Below are 12,228 nucleotides of genomic sequence, written 5' to 3' on the forward strand. Positions count from 1 at the left end.
AATGCCAATCCAGTCGAGGATGTGGGGATGGGAGGCGGTATACTGCTGACTTCTGAACTCTGTAAACTGTTTACCCCTGAACTCTGCACTCTGTACATATTGTACATATTGACATACATAAATATCATGTAGGTCCGGAATTATTGTTTGGCATTGTACAGTTATTTAACTATTGCAAGTCTTCATTTCTCATAAAGTGCTATTTTTGCTTTAATGGTGCCTTCCATACATAGACAACACATTTATAAGTTAAAATGAATAGTTTTACTTAAAGTGGTTGTAAACTTTAGGCATAAAATATGAATAATGCATATCCCTCTGTAGTGTGTACTAATAAGGAGCACAAAGTGTAATTTCTGTCTGCTGCTTCATTCCTCTGTTATCTGCATGAATCACTTCTGACAAGTTTTCCTGACACCAAGAGAAAAATGGTGACGAGAAAGCTCCAGCAGATTGACAGCCTCAGCTCTGTTTCTGAGAGCTGTGTTGAGGGGGGGGGGGGTGTCTCTTCCCTCCAATAAGCTTTCATTACTGCTCTCCGCCCCTTTTTTTCTGAACTCTTACACAAGCTTTAAAATATCTGGACTTTGAACAGATGCAGAGAGGAGAAGACTTCAGATAAACCTGTACAACTTATGTAGAGGATTTGTTTCTTCTCTGTGCATCACAAGAGGCCAGTTACTTCACTGGGTGTATGTAAGGGTTTACAACCACTTTAACTATACTTTGTAAAAAAAAAAAAAATACTTAATTTGATTAAGTGTTTTTAAAATACAAAAACATTTTATTGTAAAGTATTGTTAAAAACAATACATTTTGTACCTCTAAATGTGTTGTTTATGTGTGTAAAGCACCTTTAAAAGTGCCGCTTCTTCAAAAAATGTACGTATTTTGCACACTATGGGATGTGGTGCCATTGGTCCTCCTATCCCCCACCTATTTTTAGAGGTTGGTTTAGCTTGTGAAGATTATTTTCAAGTGACACCAATTCATGTGCATTAAGTACAACACAATATGCAAAAGTACCAAATACTCAAACGAGTGTAATGGCTTTCTGTAGGAGTTTAGCCCATTCTTAGAAAGTTTCTCAGATCTTACCTCAACAGACTTCTCTGCCCCAACCTTCTTGTTTTGTGTTTCTGATACAGTCTGGGTCTTCACAGTCACCATCTCCCCTCGGGTAGGATTAGTAGTAAAAGAAGCAGCATCTGTGTGACACACAGGTTCCCATTTGTGTGTCTGTGATTCATTCATCTGAGAAAAGTTTGTTGGGGGGCTGGAGGGCAAATCAAAATGTGTGCTTTTAGAAAACTCTCCATCAGTGGCTGTTTGCTTGGGGGAAGGATTGTTAAGGTTCTCTGGTGTATTCCACACTCCTTCGTCTACTTGTCTGGAAAATGGAAGAAAGCAAATAGATACATTAATTAGAAGAAAGGAAGAAGAGGAAACGGCTACTGGGCATATAGACCAAAAGCACACAATGGGGACTAGGAATAAATAGTAAGAAAAAAATATTACTTCCTATCCTTATTTTTAGTTGTTAAATACTTAAACTTCCATGCTGAGTAATTGCAACATTGGCAAAGATTATGTGGGCACAAGCAATGGGCCAGATTCATAAAGAACTGCGGCGGCGTAACGTATCGTCTTTACGTTACACCGCCGCAAGTTTTCAGCGCAAGTGCCTGATTCACCAAGCACTTGCGTGTAAACTTACGGCGGTGTAACGTAAAGCCGTCCGGCGCAAGCCCGCCTAATTAAAATGGGGCGTGTACCATTTAAATTAGGCACGTTCCCGCGCCGAACGTTCTGCGCATGCTCCGTGTGAAAATTTCCCGACGTGCATTGCGCGAAATGACATCGCCCGAGGTAATGTTTTTTTTTTTTTTAAAGTGTATTTTGTGCGTGTACTCGAGAGAGGAGCCGGACTGCAGGAGTTGGGAGTAGGCAGGCCTCCCCCAGAGGCAATCTGCCACCTTTCTCCATGCCCCGGGTGGCAATGGCGGGTGTGTGAGGGGGTCCTCTCACACAGCCCGCCCTACCTGCTCCGCTTTGAAGCCCAACGGGGCAGAGGGACTCCCTATAAGGGAGTGAGAGGATTAGCCCGCTCAACCAGCCCCGTTAGTCCTTCGCCTCTCTTTTAGAGACCGCGTGGTCAAAGTGCGTGCATGTTAACCCAATTTCGAGTGCGTGTGTAGGTGTGGTGGTTTTTGTGGGAGGGGGTGGGCGTACTAAGCGCAGGCTTACCTCGCATAGCACACCCACCGGGAGCCGGGCTGAGACCACCAAACTCAATTCACATGTAGCCAAGACTGGGATCCGAACCCCTAGCTGCAGAGGTGAATGGCTTGTCAGCGCAGTGCCAATCGCGTTGAGCCACCGCAGCTCCCCCCCCGAGGTAATGTTTTGAATGGCGACGTGCGTAACGTACTTTCGTATTCCCGGACGTCTTACGCAAAAAAAATAAAAAAAAATTGAAATTCGACACGGGAACGACGGCCATACTTTAACATGGCTCGTCTAAAGTTAAGCCATGAAAAAGCAGGCCTAACTTTGCGATGGGAAAAACCGACTAGCGACAACGTAACGAACGCGCGTACCTTCGTGGATCGCCGTAAAAGCTAATTTGCATACCCAACGCTGAAAAACGACGCAAACTCCACCCAGCGGCGGCCGAAGTATTGCATCCTAAGATCCGAAGGCGTACAAAGCCGTAAGCCTGTCGGATCTTAGCCAAAAGCCGTCGTATCTTTTTTGTGAATTACAAATAAAGATACAACGCGGCAAATTTGAAAATATGCCCGAGTATCAGTAGATACTCCGGCGTATTTCCTCTGTGAATCTGGCCCAATATTCTTACTCTCAATAGGATACCTACTATTTCAGCAGGAAAATGTAGCACAACATGAAAACTCAATATGCCTCAGTGATGCTGCTTATGGTGATGATAGTGGTTTGGCAACAGTTGGTAGTAAATTGCTATAATAGTGGCTTTTATTCCTGATACGCTACTTTTAGTGCTGTTGCTTGGTCCTAGTGACAAACTGTGTTTTCAGTGCAGTTGCTAATTCCATGCTTCCTTTATTACTTGTAAAGCTCAGAAAATGGCTCCACCATCACTAACAGCCACTTGTGTACATCTACAAGTACTTCATCTACAATCTGTACAATTCTGGCAGTAGATATATTGTCTCATTTTGACCTTTAACCGCTTGCTGACCGCTGCACGCACTTTTACGTCAACAGAATGGCACGGCTGGGCAAATGGGCGTATATATACGTCCCCTCTAATTTGCCGGCAGTGAGGTCGCATGCTCCTTGACCGTGTGGACTCGATGTCCGTCAGTGCCCTGCGATCGGGTCACAGAGCTGAAGAACGGGGAGATGTCACACCCAACATCTTCCCGTCCTTCCCCTGACATGTCACTGATAGTCTGTTCCCTGTCATCAGGAACAGCGATCAGTGACGTGTCACGGCAAGCCATGCCCCCTAACAGTTAGTAGCACTTCATAGGTCACACTTAACCCCTTCAGCGCCCCCTACAGGTTAACCCCTTCACTGTCAAGTGTAATTTTTATAGTAATCAGTGCATTTTTATAGCACTGATCGCTGTAAAAATGACAATGGTCCCAAAATGGTGTCAAAAGTGTCCGATGTGTCCGCCAAAATGTCGCAGTCACGATAAAAATCGCTGATCGCCGCCATTACCAGTAAAAAAAAAATATTAATAAAAATGCCAGTTTTATGGGTTTGATTGGTTTGCGCAAAAGTTTTAGCGTCTACAAAATTGCGGATAGTTTTATATCCGCAATTTTGTAGACGCTATAACTTTTGCGCAAGCCAATCAAACGCTTATTACAAATACGTATCGGCCTAAACTGAGGAAAACATTTTTTTATATTTTTTGGGGATATTTATTATAGCAAAAAGTTAAAAATATAGAATTTTTTTCAAAATTGCTGCTCTATTTTTGTTTATAGCGCAAAAAATAAAAACGGCACAGAGTGCCCTTTTCCCAGGAAAGTTGATCACTCACAAAAAAACTCCACACAAGGTATATACGTAAAATACCTATATATATACTTAAAAGGCGTCTGTGCAGAAGGGCAGGTCACAGATTTCCTCCCACTGCTGTATGCTTCTCACTATTCTGAAAAGCAGCAAGTATTGGTGCAAAGTCCTCCTTTCATCTTTTCCATATCTTGCATAAGATGTCCTGATAAATAATTGTCTCTTTATAAATAAAATACAATTTGCTTTGAGTTCCATAAACGGCACAGTTCTCTTTATTGCATACCCTACCCTTTTATGTGTGCCTCTGTGATATTAGAGACCATTTAATTTTTTCAGTTTTTAACAAGTCCATGCTCCATTTGTTTTGTTGTTTTATTATTATTTCTAAGGAGAATGCAACAGGAGGAGCTAGAACACACAAAGATGGTGAGGAACACTTAAGCCTCCCAGTGTACTGGAGCAGGACTGGTTTTTATGGCAGGACCAACTCACTGTTGGGTGTATCAAAAGGTACAGGAAGCCAAGGGCAAAGCCTCGTACACACAATCAGTCCATCCGATGAGAACGATCTGAAGGACCGTTGTCATCGGTTAACCGATGAAGCTGACTGATGGTCCGTCGCGCCTACACACATGCCTAAAAACCGATCGTGTCAGAACGCGGTGACATAAAACACAACGACGTGCTGAAAAAAACGAAGTTCAATGCTTCCAAGCATGCGTCGACTTGATTCTGAGCATGCGTGGATTTTTAACCGATTGATGTGCCTACTAACGATGGGTTTTGACCTATCGGTTAGGAATCCATCGGTTAAATTTAAAGCAAGTTGGCTTTTTTTTAACCGATGGTTAAATAACCTATGGGGCCCACACACGATCGGTTTTGACCGATGAAAACGGTGCATCAGACCGTTGTCCTCTGGTTAACCTATCGTGTGTACGAGGCCTAAGACTACTTCATACTCTCAGTATTCTATAGTTCAAATGTGTGAAGATTTACTCCACAATCCTAGTAGTACAGCATCAATTACATGATCCTCCTTACCGAACCTGTAATAATACCTGTAACTTTGTAAGTCACTGACCCCGAACAAGCATGTGTATATCAGGTGTCTTGGAACATGCAAAACATCTACTTCCATTATTCACCTAGTAGTAGAGGAAGTATACAACGTTTCTAAACTTTCCATAGTGTAAAATAATGTTTTATCTTCCTGTTCTTACACCCATTAAATAGGCAGTAGATGTGGGGATTTTTTTTTAGTAAAGACAGCAATAAAGACATGATAGAACATCTAACTTTTTTCTAATATTCAAACCTAACAAAATACTTTTGACTGAAGCTGAGCTGTAACTAATGTAACTAATGCAGTCAAGTATATATATGGCTACTTACTACAATTCTATTGCTTAAGCACTTCAGCTCTGGAAGGATTTGCCCCCTTAATGACCAGGCTGTTTTTTGAGATATGGCACTGCATCACTTTAACTGACAATTACCCAAACAAAATTGATGTCCTTTTTTTCCCACAAATAGAGCTTTATTTGGTGGTATCAGATCACCTCTGCGGTTTACATTTTTTTGCGCTATAAACAAAAAAAGACTGACAATAAAAACAAAAAATAAATACATTTTTTTAACTTTTTGCTATATTATCCCCAACATTTAAAAATAAAAATTCTTGATCAGTTTAGGCCAATATGTATTCTTCTACATATTTGAAAAAAAAAAAAGCAATACGCGTATATTGATTGATTTGCACAAAAGTTATAGCGTCTACAAAATAGGAGATAGATTTATGACATTTTTATAATTCTTATTTTTACTAGTAATGGTTGTGATCAGTGATTTTTAGCAGAACTGAAACATTGCGGCAGGCAGATTGGACACTTGGGACCAGTGACATTTATACAGCGATCAGTGCTATAAAAAATCACACTGGCAGGGAAGGGGCTAACACTAGGGAGCAATCAAGGGGTTAAATGTGTTCCCTGGAAGGTGTTTCGATCTGTGGGGGGAGAGGACTGACAGGGAGATCGCTGTTCCTAATCACTAGGAACAGACGATCACTCTGTACTCCCCTAACAGAACGGGGATCTGTTTGTTTACATTGATAGATCCCTATTATGGCTCTCTGTGGAACGATCGTGGGTGGCCGGTGGTCATTGCGGCCACTGGCCACACGCATCGGTTCCGGCGGCACGGGCGCTGTGTGCATGCCCACTGTCTATTGGACGAAGCGATGTACACCTACAACGATTCACACAATATAGAATATAACTACGGCTGCTGGTCGGCAAGTGGTTAAGGAGTAACTCCACTTTTGTTCGAAAAAACTATCCCTTCTGGGTGATCAATGTACATTGCAAGGATTTTAACAATATACAGCTAGGTCCATATATATTTGGACACAAGCACAATTCGTTTATTTCAGCAATTTACCAAAACATATTCAATCTATAGTTATATAATGCTGAAAGTGCACTCAGGTTTAATTTGAGGGTATGTACATGCAAATCGGAGGAAGGGTTTAGAAATTACAGCTCTTAAGAATAGCCATCCCCTCTTTTTTCAAGGGGTCAAAAGTAATTGGACAATCAAATCAAAAGCTGCTTCATGGCCAGGTGGGGGCTACTCCTTTTTCTTCATCAATTAAGCAGGTAAAATGTGTGGAGTTGATTCTTAGTGTAGTATTTGCATTTAGAATCTGTTTAAATGCCACGTTTGCATTTGAAAGCGTTATTTTTTTTTAAATAGTCAAAAATTAAAACCACATTTACAAGCTGTTATAGGCCTTTGGCATTTCAAATGCCTCTAAACATCCATCCTGAACGCATTCTATTGCGTTCCAAAAAATGCTTCTAAACTCATCTGCCTTAAACAACTATAAACAACCCTGTGCACATGTACTGAAAAGATAACAGAGGAGAAAAAAACAGAGGAGAAAAAAAACATCCAACTGCTCCTAAATGTCAGTTAACCTAGCAGCAGTGTACGTGAAGCCAAAGGCTTAAAAAATGTAAGTAATCCATCAGAGATAGCAGCAACATATAGGAGTGGCCAAATTAACAATTTGGTACATTCTGAGGAAATAAGAACGCACTGGTGAGCTCATAAAACATAAAAAGGTGGTGGATGATATGTGACATGTGCAATTGGTTTAGTTCCGAATTCGTTTTTTAACTAATTCAGACAAATTCGTTAATTCAGAAATTTCCGAATTTTGGAATTTCCGAATGTTCGGAAATTCTAAATTTGGAAATTCGAAAATTCAAAAGGATGAAAATCTGAAATAATAACCAACTAATAATAACTTAACTATTACTAACAATTAAATTATAGGTATTAGAATAACGAAACAAAATAATAATAAATAATAATAATATTAATAAAAACGTATCATTATTTTGTTTGAAATTTTCGAATTTCTGGAAAAAAAAAAAAAATGTGCAGTGCACATGTCTAGTGGATGATTGCAGGATCCTCTCTATGGTAAAGAAAGACCCATTCACAACATCCAGACAAGTTGTATCGAATTGTTCAATTTGAATTTGTTTTTCTCAATAAAGTGTTTTTTTCTATCACCAGTTGTTTCTCTTTGAAGATTCACTTTGGATTCTTATCCACATTCTATATATACTGCTTTTTGATCTAGAGAAACACATAATAATAATAATAATAAAAACGTATTATTATTATTTATTACTCTTTTGTTCTGTTCCATTTGTTTAGATGTGGCATGCCTTATTAGGATCAATTCGTAACTTCAGATAAATTTGTATTCGTTACGTTCACTAACAGACAAATTTGAAAGGAAAATTCCTATACCTATAATTTAATTGTTAGTTTTTATAAGTTATTTTTTGGAATTTTAGTTTTCAAATTTTCATATTTTCCTTTATTTTCCAATTCCAAATTTCCAAATTTCTGAAAAAAAACAAATGAAACGAAAACAAAAGAATTTTCCGGCAGCGCACATGTCTAGTGGATGATTGCAGGATCCTCTCTATGGTAAAGAAAGATCCATTCACAACATCCAGACAAGTGAAGCACACAATTTTATCTAATTGTTGAATTCGATTTTTTTTCAATAAAGTGTTTTTTTCTATCACAAGCTGTTTCTCTTTGAAGATCCACTTTGGATTCTTATCCACGTTCTACATATGCTGCTTTTTGATCTAGAGAGACACACCTTGTGGCTATTTACTAATGAGGTGATGTGTTTTGCTGATGAATTGAGGAATTATGGTTGAATATTCCTCATCAGTTTTTTCACACTATTGTGCTGTAGCTCGTTTGACTGTTTTTATAGTAATTTTCAAAGTGAAGGACAGTCTCCAAGAGGTAGGCATATCATTGTCAAAGTCTACAATCAAGAGAAGACTTCATGAGAGCAAATACAGAGGATTCATCACCAGGTGCAAACCATTTATGCCTGAAGAATAGAAAAGTCATATTAGACTTTGTCCAAAAAAAAAGACAAAATCTAAAAAAGCATTCTTTGGACGAAAGAAAAAAAGACAAAATCTAAAAAAGCATTCTTTGGACGAAAGAAATTAATCTGTACCAGAATGACGGGAGGAAAAAAAAAACACGGAGAAGACTTGGAACAGCTCATGATCCAAAGCACACAACGTCATCTGTAAAACATGGTGGAGGCAGTGTGATAGCATGGGCATGCATGGCTTCCAGTGGCACTGGGTCATTGGTTTTTATTGATGATGTGACAGAAGCAGCCAGATGAATTCGGCAGGGTCAAAAAAACGCTTTTAGCACAGATTCAGCCAAATGCAGCAAAGTTGATTGGACAGCGTTTCACAGTACAGATGGACAATGATCTAAAAGCAACCCAGGAGCTTTTGAAGGAAAAGAGGTTAAATATTCTGCAACAGCTGAGTCAATCACATGATCTCAACCCAATTGAGCATGCATTTCACATGCTGAAGGCAAAACTAATGGCAGAAAGACCCACAAACAAGAAGACAGCTGCAGTTAGAGCCTGGCAAAGCATCAGAAAGGAGCAAACCCAGTCTTTGGTAATGTCCATGGGTTCCAGACTTCAGGCAGTCATTGCCAGTACGTGATTCTCAACAAAATATTAAAAATTAACATTTTATTTATGTTTATAATCATTTGTCCAATTGCATTTGAGCCCATGAAAATGGTGGGACTGTGTATAAAAATGGTTGCAGTTTCTAAAATTTGTACTTGATATTTATGTTCAACCTCTTGAATTAAAGCTGAAAGTCTGCACTTCAAATTTATTTGGATTGTTTCATTTTCTTTCATTCTGGTGGCGCACAGAGCCAAAGGGATGAAAATTGGGCCTTTGTCCAAATATATATGGACCTAACTGTATAATATAGTTCCCAGAGGACGCCTATTACTAGAAAACACATCGGATGGAGCTACATCTGTGACGTCTTCATGCAAGGATCTGCTAGCGAGGACTGCGGCCGTGCTTATGGAGTGTTTTAACCACTTTTATATGGTTTTAATATTGTAAGTGCATTACTTTTTTACAATAAAACCTTTTGATGATAAACTACACCATGAAGCTTCTTCTGTCTTCTGCTTTTATGTGAGATTTATGCGGGGAGCTATTGTCTTGTGTTGCCTGGCCCATTGGATATCTCCCACGGTAACACCAGCACTGTGATTCACTGATGGGATTATACCCTGTTTGTCAAATCTGTGGATAAGAGCAGTGTCTCTCTTTACAGGAGCAAGTTAGATCTCTATAATTTGAGATCATAGGGCCAGATTCACAGAGCAGATACGACGGCGTATCTCCTGATACGCGGTTGTATCTGTTGTTCCATCTCTGCGACTGATTCATAGAATCAGTTACGCATAGATAGCCATAAGATCCGACAGGTGTAATTGTTTTACACTGTCGGATCTTAAGATGCAATACCGCGGCCGCCGCTGGGGGGAGTTCGCGTCGTAAACAAGCGTTGGTTATGCAAATTAGGATTTACGGCGATCCACGACGTTTTTTTGCATTCGCTACGTCACCGCTAATCTAGTTTCCCGTCGCAAAGTTAGTCGTCGTTTTTGGTGCCTTAACTTTACACAGCAATCGTATTGCTGTATAAAGTATGGCTGTCGTTCCCGTGTCGAAATTTAAAAAATAACGTCGTTTGCGTAAGCCGTCCGGGAATACGGAATTACGCTACGCGCGTTGCCGTTCGAAAAAATTACGTCACTTCGCGCAAAGCACGGCGGGAGTTCGGAAACGGAGCATGCGCGGTAGGTCCGGCGCGGGAGCGCGCCTAATTTAAATGGTACACGCCCATTTGAATTGGCGCGCCTTGCGCCGGAGGTGAATCAGGCACTTGCGATGAAAAATTGCGGCGGTGTAACGTATCTACGATACGTTACGCCGCCGCTCTTCTATGTGAATCTGGCCCATAGATATCAGTTCATCACTATGCACGAATAGAGCACTTGGATTATCATTTGAGGATTTGGACTTTTCTGAACTTTTTACACAGAATTATGTTTGATACATTTGTGTTGCTGGTGTATTTAATATGGATTATTAAGAATATTTATTTTAAGATATATATGAATTGAAAATTCTTGTTATTATTCACAGATACACTATTGATTTCATATCCTTTTTTGGTTAAACATTTAGGGGTTAGTACTTTATGTTGGTTTAAGGATTTTAACCACTTGACCACTGGGCACGTAAACCCCCTTAATAACCAGACCAATTTTCAGCTTTCGGTGCTCTCACAATTTGAATGACAATTACTCAGTCAAACAACACTGTACCCAAATGAAATTTTCGTCCTTTTTTTCACACAAATAGAGCTTTCTTTTGGTGGTATTTAATCACCGTTGGGTTTTTTATTTTTTGCGCTATAAGAGAAAAAAGACTGAAAATTCTGTAAAAAATAATAATTTTTCTTTGTTTCTGTTATAAAATTTGGCAAATTTAGTATTTTTTCTTCATTCTTTTGCTTAAATGTGAAAGATGAAGTTACGCCGAGTAAATAGATACCCAACATGTCACCGTTCAAAATTGCACACGCTTGTGGAATGGCGCCAAACTTTGCTACTTAAAAATCCCCATAGACGACGTTGCAGGGTATTGTGGGGTATTGCAGAGTATTGTGGGGTATTGTAGAGTATTGTGGGGTATTGTAGAGTATTGTGTGGTATTGCAGGGTATTGCGGAGTATTGCGGGGTATTGTGGGGTATTGCGGAGTATTGCGGAGTATTGCGGGGCATTGCGGAGTATTGCGGGGCATTGCGGAGTATTGCGGGGCATTGCGGAGTATTGCGGAGTATTGCGGGGCATTGCAGAGTATTTTGGGGCATTGCAGAGTATTTTGGGGCATAATTGCAGAGTATGGGGGCATAATTGCAGAGTATGGGGGCATTGCAGAGTATTGCACAGGGAGGGATGGCTGGATCTGTGACTGCATGTGTCACAGATCCAGCCCGCAGCAGCTGCTGCTGCATGCGCTCTCTCCCCTCTCCTCTCTCACACTGTACCGTTCGGTACAGAGAGGAGAGGGAGGAACCGGCGTCATCACATGACGCCGGTTTCTTTACTAGTGATCGCTCCGTCATTGGACGGAGCGATCACGTGGTAAATCGCCGATATCAGCGGCGATTTACCGTGATCCGTGATCAGCCGGGTCCGGAGGACCTGGCGGTCACGGAGACTGCCGTGTGCGCGCCCCACAGGGCGTGCGGGAGCGCGATTCTGGGAGGACGTACATTGAGGCCCTCCCAGAGTTAAGCAACCGCCTTGTAGACGTATTTCGTCTATAGGGCGGTTGCTAACTGGTTAACAAGCTTTGTTGCAGAAATCTACCTTTTGATATTCTGAAGAAATTGTCTGTGTCCATGTGCATCTGTACGGTAGTGGTTTTATAATCATCAACCAGCTGCAGAACCTGGGCTTTATTAAAGAAAATGTCAGGGTCTGCATAACTTTTGATGCGATTTCCCTTGGGTGTATCAAACCCAAAAGTATAATTTTGTTGCAGGGGATCCCCAAAATATTAACTGCATCTTAGTGTAAATTTTTTTTTTTGGGGGGGGGGGGTGTTGTATACACCATCTGTGTACAGAACGCCTCTAGGTAGCCAAATTCACCATTGCTTTACAGCCATATTGCATTGCATTTTGATGATACTAAGCCAAGTAGGACAATAGCTTCTCTGTAGCATGTGGAAACCCTGCAAGAAGA

General features: G+C 40.6%; 1 protein-coding gene across 12 annotated transcripts in view; it reads right to left on the reverse strand.

The window, feature by feature from the left end:
- SRCIN1 (SRC kinase signaling inhibitor 1) overlaps positions 1-12,228 on the reverse strand; it is a 461,563-nt gene that overhangs the window by 87,387 nt on the left and 361,948 nt on the right. For all 12 annotated transcript variants that reach the window (XM_040329863.1, XM_040329861.1, XM_040329866.1 and 9 more), the window contains one exon: positions 1,099-1,390. In XM_040329863.1, the coding sequence (XP_040185797.1) occupies positions 1,099-1,390 (292 nt within the window). The remainder of the gene's footprint in view (positions 1-1,098; positions 1,391-12,228) is intronic.

The sequence above is a fragment of the Rana temporaria genome, chromosome 12 (assembly GCF_905171775.1).
Source record: "Rana temporaria chromosome 12, aRanTem1.1, whole genome shotgun sequence".
In the NCBI taxonomy this organism is placed as follows: Eukaryota; Metazoa; Chordata; class Amphibia; order Anura; family Ranidae; genus Rana; species Rana temporaria.